At 37.4% G+C, this 22,266-nt stretch overlaps 1 protein-coding gene across 1 annotated transcript in view; it reads left to right on the plus strand.

The window, feature by feature from the left end:
• The window catches only part of EDIL3 (EGF like repeats and discoidin domains 3), a gene marked incomplete at its 5' end in the record, with an annotated part of 188,367 nt that overhangs the window by 70,778 nt on the left and 95,323 nt on the right, over positions 1-22,266 (plus strand). The window contains one exon of the mRNA XM_057426408.1: positions 2,976-3,089. Within this exon, the coding sequence (XP_057282391.1) occupies positions 2,976-3,089 (114 nt within the window). The remainder of the gene's footprint in view (positions 1-2,975; positions 3,090-22,266) is intronic.

Consider the following 22,266-nt stretch of genomic DNA (forward strand, 5'->3'; position numbering starts at 1 on the left):
AAAATTAAATATGTTGAGAAAATAGCTTTACATAGAAAAGCTTTTAGGAGGATAAATTACTACCTTTATTTCACCAAGTAAGAGATAGTTCATATATTCACTTAATGCTTTTTAGATCACAGTGACCTTGATATTTTTTCCGCACAAACGTGTTAGCCTGTATTAAAATAATGAATAACCTGGTTAAAACGTAAGTTTAATGGGCTTTGCTTAAAAAGGCAAATAGAGAGCTGAAGAATCTTGTTAAATTTTGTAAATACATATAAAGAATTTAATTTAGAATTGAGCAGGCCTGTTCTTTGGTCGCTTCCCTTAGCAGGTTTTATTTCTTGTACACTAAGCTATTACTTCTCTTCTTTCTCTTTAATAGGCAGAAATTCAGCTAAACCTGTGAATATTTATTTGTCCAGTATGTGGTATTATTATAGGCAACAAATAGTACAACATGAAGGATTAAAAAGAAGCTCAGAGATCAGTAACTATAACTAATTTCAGTATAAAAATCTATTTTTTTTTCTGCTTCAGAGAACTGAAACTAGCTTCCACATTTAGCTGAAGATCTGTCGTTGCGTTTCTGTTCACAGCAGTGGGAAGATTTTCACAATCATTGGAGGCTTGAGGGTAAAAGGCACTTCCGGAGGCCATCTGGTCCAATCCCCTCCTGCTCAAGCAGGGCCACCTAGAGCTGGTTGCCCAGGACAGTATTCAAAATGGTGTTTGAGTATCTCCAAGGATGGAGACTCAGCAGACATCCTGGGCACATTGTCCCGTCAAGTAGTCGAGCACATTGCTGAGTTTCCTCCTAGCCCTCCTCTTTAGGTTAAACAGTGCCAGCTCTCTCAGGCTTTCTTCATAGGCAAGGTGCTCCAGTCTCTATCTAAGTGGCCTCTTAATGAACTGTCTCCAGGATGTCCTGGTCTCTCTCATACTGGAGACCCTAGAAACGGATTCAACACTCTTGGTGTAGCCTTGCAAGTGCTGAGCAGACGGGACGGATGAAAATCCCTCGACCTTATGGCAAGGCTCTGCCTAATGCAGCCCAGGAGGCTGTTGGTCTTCTTTGCCATGAGGATGCTTGCTCTCCCATGGTCAACTTGCTGTCCTCCAGGACCCCCAAGCCCTTGTCTGCCAAGCTGCTTTCCTGCTGGGCAGCCTTCTCTAGTGTACGGGTGCCTGCTAGTGTTCCTTCCCAGAGGGAGGACTTAACACCTTGTTAAACTTTGTGAGGTTTATGCTCATCCCATTTCTCCAGCCTGTTGAGGTCCCTCTGGGTGGCAGCACAACCGTCTGTCATGTCAGCCACTCCTCCTTGTTTTCTGTCAGCAGCAAACTTGCTGAGGATGCATACTGCTCCACTGTCCAGACCATTAATGAAGAATGTTGAACAGGGTCAGAGCAGTATTGGCTCCAGTGGTACAGTGATAGTGGCATCCCACTAGACTTCAGACCACATACTATCTTCTGGGACCAGCCATTCAACCAGTTTTCAGCCTACCTCATATACATTGCGCATATAGTTTAAAAGCTACACAGCTCTTCAGTTCTGCAGAGACGACTTGGAGGTGCAAACTTCCCTGGAGACATCACAAAATCAATCAGATCTAGGCAAGTCGTGTATTAAAACAGTGATTTTTTGTACATAGATTCCTAGTAAATGTGAAAATCCAAATTAAAAGTACAAAGGTTACATACTCAGCTACCAGAAATAAAGCATCTCTGTTGGCAGTTGAATTGTGCTTCTGCACCAGCCTTATTGCATCAGGTTTAGATATTTATGAAGCATTTCCTTTACATTGTATATGACAGCACAAAACAGGTTGGTATTTTGGGGACAGAAGCAGATTCAGCAGAAAAGTGAGGAGTATTATTTCAATTCATAGGACATTTTGCCTACTAGTGGATGCAATTAGTTCATCTCTGTCTTCTCATTTGAACTTACTTCTGTGCTAGGCACATGTGCTTTATCAGGAACTGTATCCAGAATGAATATGCACTTAAGCAAAACTGAGTGAAGACAAATTGTAGTACAAGCTAAAGACTACTTTTCCGTTTGCTGTTTACAGTGCCTAATGCAACAGGACTTCAGTTCTTAATGAAGCTAGTGTGGGCCACTGTTTTTTTGAATATTTAACTGTGTGCATTCATGCAGCCCTTTGAGAATGATGCATACAATCCATATTGTTTCTGCTCCATACAGAGTAAATATAAATGCAGAAATAGAGAATTTTAATTAGGAGATATTGTTATCCTTCACTTGCCTATTTAAGATGACTGAAAAATACTATATTGCATTTGAGAAAAATAATCTGATATTAAAGGTTGCCATGCTGAAAAACGCTGGGGAGTATTATTCTCCCAGCATTTGAAATAAGAGTACCTGAAAAGGGGAATGCAAATGAAATTAACCACCTTTTCTATCTTCTGAATTTAATAAAATCTGCAGTCTTCAGAATCAAGCTATTAGTTTCAGTTTGCCTGATAGCTCATGCATAGAAAGGAAGTTTTTTGGACAGTTAAACAATCTTGTCAGTTAGATGTTTCATGAATTAAGATGAACTGAGAGACCTTCTTAGCTGGCATCTGTTGATAAAGAAGTAGCCACATTTGTTGAAGTTGCAAGGATCACTGATGAGTACTTTGTAAGAACTAGTTGAATTTGTTTCTTTAAGGCCAAATAGTGACTTGTGGCCCTGATGTTTTCTAGGCATTACTGTGAAAATCCCTGAGCAAAACTTTAAATGCTGTTGCATGATAGGACATAGTAAAAGTTTAGCAGGCATATGAAACTATCTGCATTTATGAGATTGCTGTTTTTCCCTAAAGAACGCTCTGTCTAATCACATGGTTTACAGAGCAAGTTTGTTTCTAATGTCAGTTGCATAATACATTGTAGTTTAGTGCTTTAAAAACATGTGATTATTGCTTTTACAATTTCTCTTTGCTAATTCTGGCAGTATCTTGTGTGGTTTTTGCAGACATAAATGAATGTGAGGCCAAACCTTGCAAGAATGGTGGAATTTGTACAGATCTCGTTGCCAACTATTCCTGTGAATGTCCAGGCGAATTTATGGGAAGAAACTGCCAACAGAGTAAGTACTGCATGTTTTTATATATTTCTTTTTTTTTTAATAAAAATAAATACTTGTTTTCCAGAAACAACTATAGCATACTATGGAGATACTTGTCTAGTCTACAAATATGTAATGCTCAAAATAGCCATTTTATTCTTTTCAAGGTGGAGGAAATTTATAAGACCAAATCTGTCATGCAAAACATCTGCATGAAAAATTTGCAAAATGCAAAATTATTATCTAAGAGTCAAACAAGAAAGAGTAAATAGTGTAAAGTAGAAAAATACAATAAACAATTTGAGGTAAGGGTTCATCTGCCTAAGCATCCCTCCTTGAAGAGTAATTATTCACAGATATCAACAAGTGGAAGAGCAGGGCAAAAATAGATGTTACTTTCTCAATCAACTTTCAGGGGCTATACTTCTAGCCTCTGAAAGCAGGACCACTGGTTTGGAGAATTTGTTAGTGGAGTTCATCCAGGGTCTGCCCTGGGAACAGTCTCCCATGATTTTACCAAATGCATTATAAAGACCTAATTTCTAAAGTTGTTGCTAATAAAGGAGTTCTTCATTTATGAAAGACTAGGAAATCTTGAAGACCAAAATAGCAAAAGTAGAATAAACTGCTATGGTATGAAATGCAGTGTGCGTTAACAGTTAATAACAGATGCTGGAGGCTGATATATTTGCAGTGCTGCAGAGAAGAAAGCCTGTGTGTTTTAGCCAAAGGATGCTGAAGAATAATGGTCTTGTGGAAAAAGCTAAAATAAAAATATAAAAATAAAATAATATACAATATCTATAAATTATGTAATATAATTATATATTTATGTAATATAAAGTGAATGTCTATTTAATATAATAAAATACTAAAATATAATGCTAAAATATAGTAAGAAAAATTATAAAAAACTAATGAAAGTCCTAAGCTATGTTACAGTATGTGATATGGTGCCTTAAGGAGAAAACAGAAAGTATTTGTGTATTAACATTTGCACTATTAGATACTGCATTCACAATAGTGTGCAATAGTACCTGAAATACTGGAGTCACCCACATTCAAGAATGGGAATTTCTGGTTCTAAGAAGATCTGCTATGTGTAGGAGAAAAAAAATGTAAAGAATGTTGCAAGTTGAATACTAAATAAATGAAACCATGGCAAAGCTGAAGAGTATGATTCTTTTTTTTGTGTTCACATTGTGAGTGCATGGGGCAGAATGCAGAAGAAAACAATATGGACCAATGACTACAAATGACAGAATGGGATTTTTTTGAAGTAGCCTCAGTAAATTACTAGATTTGATATGCAACAAGCAAAAGATTTGAGCATCCAACATAATGTGTATATAAGTATAGAGAGAAGTAAAAGTTTAATATTTGCTTTGAGAAATTTTACAGGCTATATGGCAGCCTGAAATAAGTTGTAAAACATGAACATCTATTATTCTGTAAAAGTTGCTGGTGAATTACTTGGTGTATTTCCTTATAATGTGCAATTGGACTGCCATTCGAAATTCTACCAGGAATCTCATCCATTTCCTCAGAGTTCATCCCTTCTGTTTTTTTGGCTACATCATGAACACTGCTCATATTATAGATCACATAAAACCAATTTCCCCTTTAGCTAGAAATGGGATAGTCAAAGCTATTACTTGAACTAATCATTGCATATTCTGGTTCAGAAATGGAATATTACGTCATATTTCTTTCTATTTTATAGACATATATGTATAATTGTGTATAAAAATAATCTTTGTGTGTGAAGTTGCATATATTATGTATTATATTGGATTTTATGTGTATATATATTTTATTTATATAAAAATTTATGCATATATAAATAAATATATATGTGTACATATATTTTTCATACCTATATATGTAAAAGATAAAATAGATATTTCCAGTATATTGAAATAGTGAAAGAACTCTACTTGTGTCAGTAAAGCATTACTGAATTGCAAACTATGATATCTACAGTCTGTGTTTCTGGGTCAGACTTTATACATTTACACTGGTAAGCCAATCATGTAGACACATGATCTTTCTGGAGGCGCTTCTGTAGATTAATACTGACAGCTGTGACCCAGGGCTCCATCAACTAGAGAAGAACAGTAAGTTATTTGAAAGGATAATTCTGTTGAGTGTTAAAGAATTTTTATAAATATGATCAGGCTCTGTAACACAATCAAATTGTTTTGGTGTAGAGATCAAGGACAGTGAGTTTAAAACTTTAAAAAATGATTTAGCTTTGCAGTAACTATTCATTAGCTGCAAAGTGTGTACAGTCTGAGAGCGCTGGGCTTGTTCAGCCTGGAGAAGGGAAGGGAAGGGAAGGCTCAAGGGAGACCTTAGAGCAGCTACCCCTTAGAGAAGGGCCTGTAGGGACAGAACAAGGGGGAATGGCTTTAACCTGACAGAGGGGAGACTGAGATGAGCTCTTAGGCAGAAGTTCTTCCCTGTGAGGGTGGTGAGGCCCTGGCAGAGGTTGCCCAGAGAAGCTGTGGCTGCCCCATCCCTGGCAGTGCTCAAGGCCAGGTTGGACGGGGCTTGGAGCAACCTGGTCTAGTGGAAGGTGTCCTTGCATGTGGCAGGGATTGGAACCAGATGAGCTTTACAGTCCCTTCCAACCCAAACCAGTCTGTGATTCTGTAGTGTGGTAAATGAGGGAGACATGGCAACATGGCACTGGAGTGTGGTGGTAAAAAGCTTCTATTCTGTACTTCCTCTGGATAGCAATGTGAATATAGACACCTATGGTTTGAAGACTTAGGAGAAAAGTAATATATTACTTAAATCAATAATTACAGAATGCTGCACGAGGTGGATATTTGAATACTTTTTTTCTACTGTTTTTTATACTCATGTTATTCAGGCATATGAATTCAAGCATATGAAGATTTATTGTTAAATAATAAATAATTAAGGGTGGCAATAATGTGTGTCTGATTACTGCCTGCAAGCATTGAACTACCCCTGTTAAGGAAAGTCAATAAATTCTTCTAGTACTATGGCACAGTTCACAAACTTTTAGCATTCGTTTACTTTTGAGCTAACTTTAACACAGTGAGCATTAAAATAATAAATTTTCTTTTTATACACCATGGTAATTCTGCACTATACCAGTTTCTATAGCTGGGCTTGTAAGTATCTTCTTTTTTTCGTGAGAGTTTTAGTTATTTCATCATACCTAATTATGTAATTACAAGTAGTAATTACATATTCTAATTACACCATTAGTTTTACATATATTTACAGTAATCATATAATTACTATTATGCTAATTATGTAAATTAGTGATTGCTATCTCAGAATTACCTCACAAAACTGAAAGATTGCTAATCCACATCACAGAATATATGAAATAGTCTAGATCAAGAATAAAAAAAAAGGCAAAAATACACCATACAGTCTGTTCTTCTGCCAATTAAGCTTTTCCAGGATGTATTTTCTAACATTATATCTAATTTGGTATATCCCAAATACCTGTACTTTGTAATAATGACTTTTTGTGTTACTTACGAGATTGAAGTAGTTTACGTCAGCCTTTTTTTTCCTAATGCACCATCTAAGTTTTTTCTCTCTTTTTAATTCCACCGCAGTTAATCTCCTAAGTAATTCCCTTAAATTTTATCTCATGTGCAGTACTTTCTGGGTGTGATTTGTATTACACCCACGTCCTGCAAGACTTGTGGGACACCCACCCAAAATCCTCCTGACTAGTCCCAAGACCCTCTGCTAATAACTAGTGCAGCTGAAGTGAGGGGGAAAGGCTCGTCTAGAACTGAGTACTAAAATAGCACTAAAATGCTTAATGGGCTTGGAACTGTATTTGTACCACCTTGACAATCTTCTGAATCTCCTTCTGGCATGGATGAGGTATGGAAATGCTTTTAAGGTCTCAGCCATGAGAAAATTATCAGAAGACACTGAGATGATTTCCTTAGCCAGCCAATGTGCTTCACATCCTAATAATGCTTCTGCTTCTTTGGGCTTTCCTTGTGTTTTGTTTACATTCCCTTCTCATTTTGAAGCATTGGCCTGACCTCTTAGTTTTCTTCTGGAAATGCTTTAATTAAATCTTCTTTTTTTCATATTAGCTACTGCTATTTCTAGCTGTTCAGGCATAAATGATATGTAAATCAGCTGCTTCTCACTTCTGGAAAGCACAGGTTGAGCAAAGTCAGAGTGATGTGGAGCCCAAGCGCTCAGTTGTTACAGAATAAGCTCATGAATCTGTTCAGAGATACTTCACTGAGCATCTGGTATTTACAAAGTTTGTCTGCAGATGTTTAGTAAACACATAATGGAAAGAGAGCACCTTTCCCCATCCTCTGAAAGCAAAACCTAAGTTGTATTATTTCCATATTACTTTCCAGTTTTCTTAAGGCCCCAGCATTTCCTTGATGCAGCTGCAGCACCTTCTGTTCTTGCACTCTCTTAGCCTATTTCTTGTTTCTGTGCTGAATTCAAGCTATCAGTTATGATTACCTCCATTACAGCTTTCCTTAGTGTCGGAGTCTCTATAAATAAGTACTGCTTCCCACACAGATTCTCCTGGGGTTGAAGGTTTTACTTTCTGGATCACAAAATTCTCCTCCAGGCACCAGGGAGCCACTTACATAGTGTCAGACTGTTTGCATTATTCAGTACAAATCTGTATTGTTAAAATCTCCCATGAGCAACTTGGATTGTGAATTGCAGTAATTTCTGAATAGTTCCACAGGTAATTTTTGATTGCTATTTGTTTGGTTTTATCTTTATCTAGAAGATGGTGCTATGCAGTGGTCACGTTATAATTTCACCAGTGTGCATTTCCGAGCTGTATTTTGCTGATTGCCAAGAGTTGCTGCCATTAAAGCATATGGCAGATTTTCTTATGCTCTTTCTTTAAAGCTACAGATCAGATTAATCACTGTAAATATTTTTACATATGCTATGGTCCCTTCGCCTCCTTTTCTGTATATTCAGCAAGCCCATATGTAGGAGGACTGATTTCAGAGCAAATGCACCAATGCAATTTGTCTAGCATGTCAGAAATCCTGATAAGCAGTGCACTTTCACAGTATTTTCATTTGTTTCCTGTGGTTGATACTTTAGTTCTGTAATGTGTTTGTACCGCACTTGGTCGCCTTCTGCATTCCTCTCTGTGGAACTCAAAGTGGCAATTTTTTATTTAAATGAAAACACCTCTTCTTTCAGTGTCATTTTTGCTTAAAAATTACCTAGCGATCTGACAGATCTAGGCTTAAAAGAGACTTTCAAGACTTCTGCTTACATGCAGCCTTATACTCCCAGGCTAGATGGCGTCATTCCAAAGCATCCTGATGCACTGTGATTTTAGAGATTTCTTTCAAAATTGTTCCCAAGAATACACGACACCTGCAAGTTTAATGATTTGTAGCACAGGAGAAATAACTAGTCTCACAGTTTGTTTTTTTTTTTGAGACTGTACTGCTTTTTTTGGTGTCTTCTGTATTTCCCTTTAAAGTGTGTTTTCAAGGCAGTGCCCTTAATCATTGCGACTTTTAACAGCCTCCTGGGACTTCAAGAGGCTGACAAAAAAGCTGGAGAGGGACTTTTGACAAGGGCATTTAGTAGCAGGACAAGGGGGAATGGCTTTAAACTGGCAGAGGGGAGACTGAGATGAGCTCTTAGGCAGAAGTTCTTCCCTGTGAGGGTGCTGAGGCCCTGGCACAGGTTGCCCAGAGAAGCTGTGGCTGCCCCATCCCTGGCAGTGCTCAAGGCCAGGTTGGATGGGGCTTGGAGTGGAAGGTGTCGCTGCCCATGGCAGGGTTTGGAAGTGGATGAACTTTAAGGTTCCTTCCAACCCAAACCATTTTGTGATTTTATGACTTTCTGGCTTCAGATGCTTGTCCTTTGAACTCTTCTGTTTGATGGTCATTGTCTTCAGTCTTGGGTATCTATCTTTCTCAAATCCAACTCTTGCCAGCCCTGGCTTAGGAGGATTCAGGGCTCAGAAAGCCTCCATTCTTAGGTTCAGAAAAACGCTATCCAAAAGAAACATCACAGGATGAGGTCATAAAAACTGCCCAGGAAAAACAAACAAACAAAACAAAAAAAAAAAAACCACAATTTATGAAACAGTTAAAAGCTATGGGGAAGCTTTACTTCTAACTAAAATTTGTCTTCTGTGAAGTCTGCGTTTTAAAAATATGAATAGGAATCAGAACTTAACCATTTTCTTAAGTTAATAAACATGGTAACAGTCTTTCTTGTGAATTCAGTGCCCTGTAAAAATGAACCTCTTAAACACTGGACTGTTGTTAAATGGTAAACATGATCCTGTTAGAATCATACCTCATTTCCAGATTACCTGCTGGGGAACTTAGGTTTGAAAGCATGAGATTTTTTTATGCACCTCTAGTTAGCAGCAAGTCGTGGCTTAAATCTTGTAGTGCGCCACTGTTAAACACTTTACTTGACAGGAATCAATATGGACTTAAGTTCCTAGAGTACTGATTACTGTTAAGATCTCATTGAGTGAGATTTAGGAGAACTTTCTTTACAGCTTAAAATATCAGTTTGACTAATTCCGTGAATAATCAATATGAAGTGTGGTTGCAAGCATATTCTTGATTGTTTTGAAAGTCTGGCAGGTTTATGACCTAAAATACTGGTGTTATATAAAATGTAGCAAAATTTTGCGAAAACTGGCCAAACATGCAAAATTTTCTTCTGCATTCTTGAAATTGCTCCATAATTCACAGTGTCAATAATTGATATTTTCCAACCTTTCATATTTAGTCAGTTGATTCATGTTTTCAGCTTTCGTTAGGGAAAAAAATGAACTACAGAATTACTTGTAATTTCTAGAAATACAGACTACTGTAGGTAAGGGTACTATAGCCGTGTGCAAAAGTGGAAGATACACATTAACTGGTACAAAAATAATTTATTTCTTTATGTTAGATTTTCTGTTCCATTTTCATTCATGTTGCCAGTATGTACTGGGAAGTCTGTTACGGCACATGCTAAACCTGAGGGATTTCTAGATGTCCTGTAAATTATAAACATCACCTGAATCAAGACAGGTTGCTTGTTGCTCTCTTTCCAATTTATTAAATAAGTAAGCTCTTATAGGCCTTGAAGCCTTCAAATTCCAGAAATTTCCCAGCAGATTTTCTATTTTTGTCAGTGAATTGGGACCTTACCCCTGTTTTTCACTTCATCACACTGTAGAGTAACAATTCCTTGAAAACACATAAACCAGCCCAGTTGCTGCTTGGAGGAACCCTGCTTCGGCTTTTCTTTACCTGTCTTGCTGCTTTTGTGGCTGCTCATTCTTGCTGCCATTTTACCCATGTACCTCATTGTCTCAGCAAAATCTGACCCAGGAAATGAAAAAGGTAATTAATGAACCATATCAGTTCTTTGATCTGGTGAACTTTACAGCTGCACAAATACTGGGCTGGTACAGAGGAATGGCAGGGGATAAAGCCTGGCCATGAAATCAAGACCTAACACCAGTTCAGAATGTTGATCAAGAGAGGAGAAACTGTTTTTTTTAATTCATGTTTAAGGCAGCCAAGATAAGAACTTATTTTAATTTTTATACACCTCTTGGTTTGTTTTGCTTTTTCAAAGATCATAAAATTTAAGAGCTAGAATCCTCAAATCATTTGCCAAGGATACATTGAATAAATATTCAGTAAATATATATAGTCCTGTTTGTCATTATTTAGATAACAAGTTCAGGACTTGCATGGGAAAAAAAAAATGAGATTTCATAGGTATGTGTGTGTATGTATATTGTATATATATATGCGTGTATATATATATGCACATATATATATACGCACACACACAAATATTACCCTTAGAGAAATAATTTCAGTTCCTAATCTACTTAGGGTAGATTGATATCACAAATCATTCATATGATGTCCTTTCTGATTTAGGGAATAGTGTGTGGTTAAATCTCAATCAAAAGGAAGAATGGAAAAAAATACTTTGGCTAAAAACAATATATCAATTTAATGTAAAGTTAACGGTAACACTTGATTTATGACCTCCATGGATTACAGAAATATCTTGAAACAAAAGCATACTACAAACTTATTTTGAAAATGCAACAGGGAATACTTTTACATGTTAAATACAACTTTAATCCATGTAATTTAATTCAGTCTTGATAATTTGTTCTTTTTTGAATATACTGTAAAAATAAAACCAGAAATTATTAAAGATGTTCTATGAATTCTGAAAGACAGGCTAAATGTATCAATAGCGAGAGTGGTGCATTATATGCATTTTTAACATTACTTCAGCTAACCATGGATGGAACACAATTTCTACTTTTGCACTGGGCAAATCCATCTTGAATCTCTTGCTAAAAGCATTGAGGTTTGCTGAGGCTACACTGTTCTGAGAATATTGTCCGGCTAACATTTCTGTGTAGTGTGTTGTTTTAATAGCACAAAGAGGGAGAAAATGTTATAGAAATAACAGAACACATAGTTAACACTGAAATGTTTTCCAGGCATTTCAATGACCTAGTGAGAAATATTAATCAAACTAACATTTCTCATATTGCGTCTTTAAAGAACAAAAGCACACTCTGGCCCTTCTGCTGCAGACCTTCTTTTTCCAGATATACCATGTAAGATGCAAAAGTGTGCAAAATTAGGCTAAACAGAGCAGAATTGTAGTTCCTCCTTTCAATACAGTAGGAAAATGAGACATCTCTCAGTGTTTGATGTTAAAATGAAGTCATGAGCCCTGTGCCTTTGGGTACATTTTAATCTTGCTGCAGTTGTACTGTACAGCAATGTCTCCCTTTGAAAATTAATTTCTCAGTATCTTACTTTGATTAGGCAGTAGAGGATAGAATCTATACTCAGACACCTGACAGAAATTCATTGTAAAATAGTCAGGTAAGTCCTTAGGACCCAACAGGCATATTTTACACATTTAATCACCTTCTTACTAAAAGTCAAGTCATACTGTGCTATAGCGGCTTTTGCGTTGTGTCAATACTTAGAGCATGAACTCAACCTATATTCATAGAATCATAGAATGGTTAGGGTTGTAAAGGACCTTAAGACCATCTAGTTCCAACCCCCCTGCTGTAGGCAGGGACACCTCACAGTAGACCACACCACCCAAAGCCCTGTCCAGCCTGGCCTTGAACACCACCAGGGATGGAGCATTTACCACTTATTTGGGCAACTTATGCCAGTGCCTCACCACCCTCACAGTAAAGAACTTCTTCCTTAAACCTAAACTAGCCCTAACCCGTGTACGTTTAAACTCATTACCCCTTCTCCTATCACTACAGTCCCTGATGAAGAGTCCCTCTCTCCAATATCCTTGTAGGTCCCCTTCAGATACTGGAAGGCTGTTATGAGGTCTCCATGCAGCCTTCTCTTCTCCAGGCTGAACAGCACCAACTTCCTCAGCCTGTCTTCATACAGGAGGTGCTTCAGTCCCTTGATCATCCTCATGGCCCTCCTCTGGACTTGTTCCAACAGTTCCATGTCCTTTCTATGTTGAGGACACCAGAACTGCACAGAGTACTCCAAGTGAGGTCTCACGAGAGCAGAGTAGAGGGGCAGGATCACCTCCTTTGACCTGCTGGTCACTCTTCTTTTGATGCAGCCCAGGGTATGGTTGGCTTTCTGGGCTGCGAGCGCACACTGAAGCCAGCTCATGTTCATTTTCTCATCAGCCAACACCCCCAAGTCCTTCTCTGTAGTGCTGCTCAGAATCTCTTCTCTGCTCAACCTGAAGCTGTGCCTGGGATTGGCCTTACCCAGGTGTAGGACCTTGTACTTTGCTTTGTAGAACTTCATGGGGTTTGCATGGTCCCACCTCTCAAATGTGTCCAGGTCCCTCTGGATAGCATCCCTTCCCTCCAGCGCATCAACATACCACATAGCTAGGTGTCATCAGCAAACTTGTTCAATCCCATTTGATTTGATCCATGTGTCCAACAAAGATGTTGAACAGGATTGGTCCCAACACCAACCCCTGAATGACTCCACGCGTCTCCAGCTGGACCTTGAGCCATTGGCTGCAGCTCTCTGTGTGAGGGAGCGATATGACATTCAGAAAAAGTAGAGGACAAAAAGTACTTATAAATGTGATCTACTGTTCCTGTGTTGGAAGAACTTTTTTGTGCATTTGTATGTATGGCGAAGCCTACAATCCGTGTTTCAGCATTTTTAAGCCTTAGAAGAAAAATTACAGCATACTGTTGCTCTGAAAGTAGCCTCTACAGTTCCTAAGTTCCTGGTCTGGTCAATAATGCCCATTGTTATTTTACAACCTTGCAAAAATGGAAAATAATTCGCAGGTAAATAATTGGTACTGTAAAGTAATTAAAAGCCAGTAAAAGCAAGCTGAAAACAAATCACCAGTTATTGAGACCAGAAAAAACCCTAAAAGTAGGGAAAAACACCTTCAATAAAATGATCATAAATCTAATGATTATAAATCTATGAAAAGGACAATTTACAGCTCCAGTAGGCTCAATAAAGTTCCCAATAGCCAAGTCACAGGGCCATATTTATGTTTCACATACTAGTTCAATTGGCAAATGCTTTATTTCAGGTCTTAGTATGTTTAAGATACAGAATTTATTTCAAAATAGATTAAACATGGAGGGTGTCTTGCCATCTGAGTCAGACTGGTCTAGTCTGCTGCTACCCTTTGGTGAATACGGAAATGAGCAATGAGAGGAAAATCATCTTTAGAGCCTCACAAACTCCTCATAATGAAACTTCCTTGAGGTCTGCAGTAGTTAACAAACCAGGAAAGCAGAATTACAGTGAAGTGTGGGATAAACCTTACAGAAGTTGGAGATTTGAAAGTTGATTCATATTTTGAAGATTCATTTGGACTTGGAATTCGAGCCAAGCTGTGAAAATCCAATAAACTAAAGAGAGGATAGAACAAAACGTGATAACATGAGCCCTAAATGAACTTAAATCTCCAGGATCAGCACAGCTCTCACCTGCAGTTTTCAGAAGGAGAAGGAAATAGCGTATGTTTAGTGATTAACTTCCCACTGGGGCAAGATCCACAGCTCCTGCTGCTTTGGGCAGACGGAGAGTCCAGCAAATTCATGTCCCAGGCAATGGTGCAATAATGATGTGTAAGACAGGTAGGGGGGCAGTGAGTGATGCTAGTAGGTTACATCTATTTTAGTCCCTGAACAACACCATGCTCATTTGTTGCTTTCCATTAAGTGATCTTACAAGAAATTCTGAATATCTCAAGCATCTGATTGTTGTGCTAGGAGAAGCAGCATGTTGTTCGTCATAGCCTAACCTGCTTTCTAGCCTCTTCAGAGTTCAGCATGGGACTGTCATTCACTGCCTGTCGGCCAGAGGCAAATGACATGCCTGTATGGATGCCAGGAAAGGCTGATGGAATTACTCTTAATTCAAGCCCTTTTTCTTTGTATCATAGTTTGCATTGGAAGGGACTTTAAAGCTCACCCAGTTCCAATCCCCTTCCATGGGCAGGGACACCTTCCACTAGACCAAGTTGCTCAAAGTCCTCTCCAATCAGTGACTGTTTTCTGGTATTAATGCTAAATTTAATTTGGCCAGCTCTTGGTTTGGTGCAGTTACTTAGAAATGTAATTTGCAGAAACATATTATACTAAACTTCCACCCTTTAAAACTGATGGGCAGATTAATATCCAGCAATATCCAGATTACTGATCCAGCAAAACCAATTTCTAGAGCTCACCCATAAATACGATTTTCCTCTGCTGCCAAATCTGTAACATTGATGGTAGCACTGCATGCTTTCAGTTAAGATCTGTTTCAGTGTGTAGTTTTTAATATTGTATCTATTGTTATTCTAATAATAGCAAATTCCATTTATGCTCCTGTTGCTGAAACCTAATTTAATGATTACTGTGTTCCTATTTTTATGCAATTCAGTTTTACATATCCATGTTTTGAAATTTCATCCTGGGCACAGCATGAAAAGTAACCATGTTGTAATTCATTAAATCAAAGTTAGACAAAAGCAAATATTAATAAGAGGAATATTCTCTGGTATTCTTACAAGTCTGAAAGCAAATTTTAATCCTAGCATCCACTGTGTGCAAATAAGATTCTTTCTTTTTCGTCAGTGTTTCTAAAACATGTCTTTTCTCATCTGGATAGCAGTAACACAACTGTACAGGAAGCTGAATATGGATTTTTCTGTGATTACTGAAACCTCTTCCTCTTCTTTTTCTTACTTCCTGGTCATTCCACCTTTTTATTTCATAATGCCTTTAACTTTTCCAACAGATGTGAATTTGAGTGAGTGACACCTTAACAGACTTTAGAAGTGGGGTTTGATTCAGTTTGGAAAGCCTAATTGTTAGTCATCATCTGGCCTAGTGTCATTTGTGTTACCTTTGCCATGCTGCAAAGAGCAATAAGGTGACCCCAAGGAGTTCACCAAGATTGGTTACTGGCTAGGGAGTTGGATAAGTTAGCCAACATGAAAAGCTGAGGAAAACTGTAAATTTTGTGAACAGCAAAAAATGCATCAGGCCACAGTGGCCATGTGTAAGGGATGTAATGCAGAAGAGTGTTTTCTCTTGGGAAAGAAGAGATACCACCCTGCTGCTCTGTGACCAACAAAAGGGCCTGAGTTAAAACAGATTTCTGGTCTCTGATGTAATTGGCATTTTTCATGCAATTTTCATGCAAGTCTGCAAGTAACTGCAATTAAGTTAGCAGATCAGCATCTCACATTGCAAAATTATGGTCTGTGTTAGTCCAAAAGGATTTGAAGTCAAATTTTACATAGGGAGGCTTAGACAAGATAAGCATTAAGAAGTTTCCAGGGTTGTGTGAGCTTTCTGTACCGGTACTGAGGACATGGGACAAAGAGATAATTGGGGATTTTAATAGATGTGTAAATTTTTATAACATAATGTTAAAGTTTTTTTCAGAAGTCATTATGGATAAATAAAATCATAGTTTAGTTCTGTTGGTACTTTATTGAATCAAAAGAATCAAAGAAAGACCTTCACTGTGGTAATTGCACTGTAATTCTGACATGTGCAACTTTATTTGGAATTTCTTAATACATCAGCATAGTGGGGTCTCCTGGCTCTTACTCGGCTATCAGAGCCTAATGCATCAAGATGAATTTGTAAACACAGTTGTGCTTATTCATTATTCCTGACAGATAACTCCCCATTTGCCTTTTGTTCTAACATTTTGTGAATAGTTCTCTTTACATAGTTGAAAGTGACAGTTACTACATCAATCTATTTTTTTCCAATATCTAGGAATTTGGTAAATAAGGTGAGAAGATTTTATCCACAATAAATTCAAATGTTTATGTGTCATTTATCAAAGGAAAAATGCTAAAAGATTTGCATTTTGGTCAGCTGATGGTGTTCTCTAATACCTTCCATATCTTATATAAAGCGCTGGAATGAAAAAGTCACAGCTAATAGCATCATTGACCATGTTTATGGAGGAGGAATTTCAGGAAAGGGGATATTGTTTCTCAGTGTGCCATTTTAGAAATACAACCCTCTTCTTGGTAATCCACTAAAAAACTTTTTTTCTTTATAATATTAAATTGCCAGATAATTAGGTTTCCTACAGAATACTGAGTAAAGAGCCTATAAATGGTATTAAAGGAGATGAGTTCTAAACCCTAGGTTTTTAAAGTCTAGTTTGTTCTTAATTGAACAGCTATACTTAATATGTATGCAGTGTGTTTTCCCGGGGAGTTGTTTTTAAATAGACTACATGAATAATGTCATGGATTCTTAGCTAAATTTCACTGTCATTTCATTGGTTATTTCTTAAGAACATAAAACCCCATCAATTTAGTTCAGAGAGTTCAGCTGTCAGGTTGGCTAAGCATCATGTCTCTGTGGCAATGACAAACATCATTTAAGAAGAGAATGTAGGCTTGGGCAGTTCCTATCATTTGTTCTGCTCATATCTCCTCCAAGTCTACGTGTGCATGCACATTTTTTTTTCTTCATGCATGCATTTGTGTACATTGGTGTTCATCTGTCACCTTTTTGATCATTCTTTCAGTTTTCTATGTCCTTCTGGAGCTGCTAATAGAGCGGTATTTGATCAAGAGAGCTTAGTAGCTTCAAAATGGACAGTTTCCCCATTCATACTTTCCTCCAGGTCACTGATAAGTAAAACTTACTCCAGCAATGATCCTTGGGGGATACCACTGCTGACATTTCATCCTGAAAAGCCTCGTCCTGTTTGTTAATTAGACTTCTCTGTATAGCATGTTACATATATAGTTTATATATAGAGAGAGTTATATTAGCTTGTCTGTAGCAGGGCCTTTTACCTACTGCCTGGCAAGAGCCTTTCACATGGACCCTTATTAAATGCTTTCTGAAAAATCCAAGTTGCAGTTTTGACTATATTTCCTTTATCCCTACGTGTATTGTCACCATTAAAGAACCCAGCAAGATGAAGCAGGACTGCCATTTTCAGAAGTCATGTTGGTGTCTTCCCAGCAGGTTATCTTTATCCAGGTACTTGGTGATCTTAATTATAGACTTAGCAGCTTACAAGATGTTGAAGTAGACTCCTCTTCCTGTAGTTCCCACAGTGCACCCTACAGCTGCTTTTTATAGATGGGAGAAGAGCACTGATCTGTAATCCCTAAATATAGCTTTTTCATCTAGATACAGTTCTTAAAAATACTACGTCATGAAATCACATTACCACTGGAAAAAAGAAGTCATTATTAGGTGCTGAAAGAACTCTAAAATCCTTTTGCTTCCATTTTTTAAATACTCAGACTATCTAAGAGTTGCCTAACTTTATTTTCAGTTTGTGTTCTCATCATGGAGCTTGTAGAGCATGTAAAGGCCAAAGTGAGTTTTACAACCATACTATAAAAGTATGAAGGACAGGATTTGGTAATGGAAGTACAAGATAGTCACTTAGCAGTAATGGCTCTGTTGGGAAGTAGAACATAACAGCCAATTTCTTTATATTTGATTACTTCTGCTTACACACATGAACTGCGTTGACCACTGTGATAACAGAATAATGTACTGCCATTGGCTGAAATGCTACATCAGCATATAAAAAGCATTTAATCTCTTCCGACATATCAGCAAATATGTAGCAGTTCTTCCCATTACTGTCTGAAAAGCTGTCTTCTGTTTCACGTCATTTTCATGTCACTTCCTAGAGACTTGAAGCTTCACAAAACATCGTTTGAAAAGTTTGCTTCTCTGAAAATGTCCGCGTGCTCATTAGCCGCTACTGATGCAAATCGGTAAAGATGTTGCTTTTGGCATACCGTATTTTATGTGAAGGCATGAAACAAGATTAATCGTATGCTTCACCTCAGTGCTGTAGTACCGCACTGTCTGCTAACATACTCAGAATCATGCTTCAGAAATCAGAGCAGTAATAATTAAAATGCTAACAGGTCAAGAAAATCCATTTTGTTTTGGTTTAAATCTGTGAGGAAAACATGGAGATAAATGCCTTCTGATTTCAGGACTGAATGGCTCTATAAGCTTACCAGGGCTGGGTAAGAATGTTCTATTCCCTTGTGTAGTTAATTAGGAGTCAGCTTGAAGTTATAAAACCTGTGACTCTTATCTTTTATGTATACAAAATAATCACTGGCATTATGTGTTCTGCAAGTCTACTGAAGTGCAAAATAAAATAGGGGTTTGTAAATTCTACTTTGTTGTTTTATTTTGGGTTGCAATGGACTCGAAAGAGGAACACATGATCTATTACCTTGTCTCAGTGGAAGGGCTGATTAAATTCCTTCAGTGGGAATGAAAACATTGATTTGGTCTTGCCAGGAGGATTAGTCTTCAGCACAACAATTAAGAGGAGTTGCTACAACTGAGTTACTCAGTATCACTCAGATCAGAACATTGGACCTATACCATCTCTTTTAGTCAATGATGATATTAATATTGGAAATCTGCAGAGTTATAAAATGCAAAAAGTCAGTGTTCCATACACAGATCTTGCACACATTAGAATTCGTTCAAGTGAAGATCTGCCTCTGTGTGACAGCAACTGTAGAGGACTTAGGCTTTGCTTGTATTTAGAAGTGATGTTTTAAGAGATGATGTTAAGAAGCAAGAGCTGCCAGTCGGGCAAAAAAAAAAAATGTAAGAAACTCAAAAGCATATAAGATAGCAGTAAAAATGTGCCTGAGAAAAAAAAAAAAAAGAGTAGGCCGATACAGTCAAAAATTTAGTTTTTAAGCAATTTCAATAAATACGTCTTATAACGATAAATACTGCCATTTCTAGGAACAGCTGCTGAAAAGGACAAAAAAAAAAGAACAACACACCAAACGACAAGGACAGAAAGACTGTCTTCAGGCAGCAAAATGAGATTTGCCATGTGAAGAACACATCGTTTCCTCCTGTCAAATGATCATTCTCATCATCAGGCTGGCTTGCAGGCATGCTAATTACATTCATGTTGTAAGCCCACTGATTTTCATTGTAGACATGCTAGGAAAATGCAGTTTGTCTAGTGCAAATAATAGTAATGATAATAGTGCAACTATTATCTCGTCTTTCCAGTTTTGTTTCCAAGAGAAGGTTTGGGTTTGTTGTTTGTTATTTCTTTTTAAAGTTGTTTATTGGAACAGGCAGATACTGAGAAAAAACAATATCGTTAAGCAATTATGTACATATGACATAAGTGGGCATCAAATTAACCATAATTAGTTAGCACTGTAAAAACAAAAAAATAAAAGTAGCGTCAGCATGTGTTTCCTGTAACTAGTGCAAAAGATCAGGCAGAGCTTCAGTAGTCAGTAGTCCAGAATCCAGGTATTACATCTCTCTTGGCAGGATTTGACAAAACTTATAAAGGGAGGGCTTAGGCTTTGCTTGCATTTAAAAGTGGTATTTTAAAAGGTGACATAAGAAGCAATACTTGCCAGTGGAGGAAGAAAGCCTATCATGAGCTCAAGAGCCAGTGAGATGGCAGTAAGAATGTGCTTGACAAAAAAAAAAAAAAAAAAAATGAGGCCATGTGCTCAAAAAATAGGTGTATAGAAATACATCTACTGTGTCTGTGTCAATTGCCAGTGCTGTTGGACTACTGAAGCCAAACAAAGGGACAACTAATCGCATAATGAGCCAGGATATGTCGTTGCCAGTACATTTGTATGAAATGTTCTTCTTACGAAGCCTCCCAAGAAGAAAAAAAATGATAATGAACAATTTGTTGTAACAATAGTAGTATTTAATGTAGCTCTGTATAAGGCTGGATAAAGTGAAGTACTTCAGGGATAAATCCTCAAACATTGTAAATGGCTAACACTCCAAAGTCAACAGAACAATGTCAGATTATTCCTAATCAGAAAGGGCTTGTCTGTGCTGGTTTGATGCTGGGATTTACCAGTTTGTGAGCATTGATCTGAGAAGAACCTGGGGTTGGGACCACTTGGAACAAGAGCAAGGCTGGAATCAGAGCAAAGAACCACAGAAAGGTTGAGCTTCTCAGGGTACTTTGGAGGTCATCTAGTCCAGCCTCCCTGCTGAAGCCTTTTGCCCAGGACTACTATATCCAGTCAGGTTTTAGCGTCTTCATAGATGGACCTCCACAAACTCACTAGAACACCTGTTTTGACCCCTGGGATTCATCACCACTGACCTTAGGTGTCATACAGACAGAATGAGGAATTGGTTAGTATTTGTATAGCAAATAGCCTTCTGAGGTTTTCTGTGGGTATATCACTTCAGAATTCCAATTCCGAAGTCACATTCAACCTTTTTCTGATCATTTTTTTCAACAGAAAAAAATCAAAGTCTGGAAAGTTGTTCATTAGCTGTTATGCTCTTTTCTTCCTTGGCATCTGTTTTTAAAAGAGTTTTTTTCCATAAAACCCAAGAATGCTAGCTATCTAGTAAATCTAGCTTTGCAGGAAAGTATGCCGTCATGTATTTTTAAAGTAATGTCTTTTCAGTGTTTTTAAAACTCATCAGATTAACTAAATTTAGTCCTTAAACCTTCTCAGTAAATTGAAGGTAGTGACCTAGACTTGTTCCTTGGTCAGTAGGTGCAGAAAAGATGATTATATTTGTGTTAAACACTTTCTTAACAGATAATGGAATAATGGAAATTGTGGTTTGGAGTTGCCTGTTTCTTCCCACAGATGACACAAGGAGCCTAAGCAGCTAGTGCAGGGTAGATGGGTAGCTTTTTGATAGCTGAAGCTTGGTCATATGGATTGCATCCCTATGCTTACTTTGTTTGGTTAGCTACTTATTAATATAAACACTTTGGAGTAATGTCCTTTTTTTCTGATGAAAAGAGATACTGATAAGGAAAAATATGGAGGTACATATAAAAAATATATGTACAGATTATGTACACATAAAAAATGTACGTTTAGATTATGTACAGATTGATGTTTAAGATGCACCATGGAGTCACAAATATGTAATTTTACTACGCTGCTATTATAATGAAAGACTTCTTTTACTGCACACAGAGAAAAATAACTTTCTGAATCTTCATTATGATTTTTTTTCCACCCTAATTGAAGTCCATGACCTTTAAATTCATTCGATGTTTTTAATAGGGCTTTGAGCCCTGATGTTTAAGCTGCTTTACATGAATATAACGTTATACCTGCATCACATAGCTTCCAGAACAAGATCTAAATGCCAATATCTGAATTTCCAGTTATTAAAAAGTTAGATTTATTATGAAACAAGATGGAAACAGCTCAAAGACCATAAGAACTGCTGTTTCTGTGTAGTCAGATTTAGATAACATCTGCATGAATCCTCTTCACCTGGCAAACGATCATTCTCACTGTCAGGCTGGCTTGCAGGCATGCTAATTACGCTGATGTTCTAATCCACTAATTTCCATTTTAAATCGACTAGGAAAATGCAGTTTGTCTTTCTGTGTAACTATGTCTTGTCTTTCCAGTTTTACTTTCAAGAAAAAGTTTAGGTTTGTTTTGTTGTTGTTGGGTTTTTGTTTTTTTTTTTTAAAGTTGATTTTTGGGACTGATTTTGAGAAGCAGTCACTAAGCATATAGGTACATGTGTCATGAGCTGCCTTCAAATTAGGGTTGCAAAAATTTGTAAATAAGTGAAATTTGCTATTTAATTCATTACCTCTGAAATTAGCAAGACTGTGAATGTATATATGCTTTATATACCTCTTACTCCAGTTGAGAAGCAGAATATGAACTTTCTCAGTACTGCACT

The sequence above is a fragment of the Pezoporus wallicus genome, unplaced genomic scaffold (genome assembly GCF_028554395.1).
Source record: "Pezoporus wallicus isolate ANWC-B61680 ecotype Strahan unplaced genomic scaffold, APGP_CSIRO_Pwel_v1 contig_4485, whole genome shotgun sequence".
NCBI lineage: Eukaryota > Metazoa > Chordata > Aves > Psittaciformes > Psittacidae > Pezoporus > Pezoporus wallicus.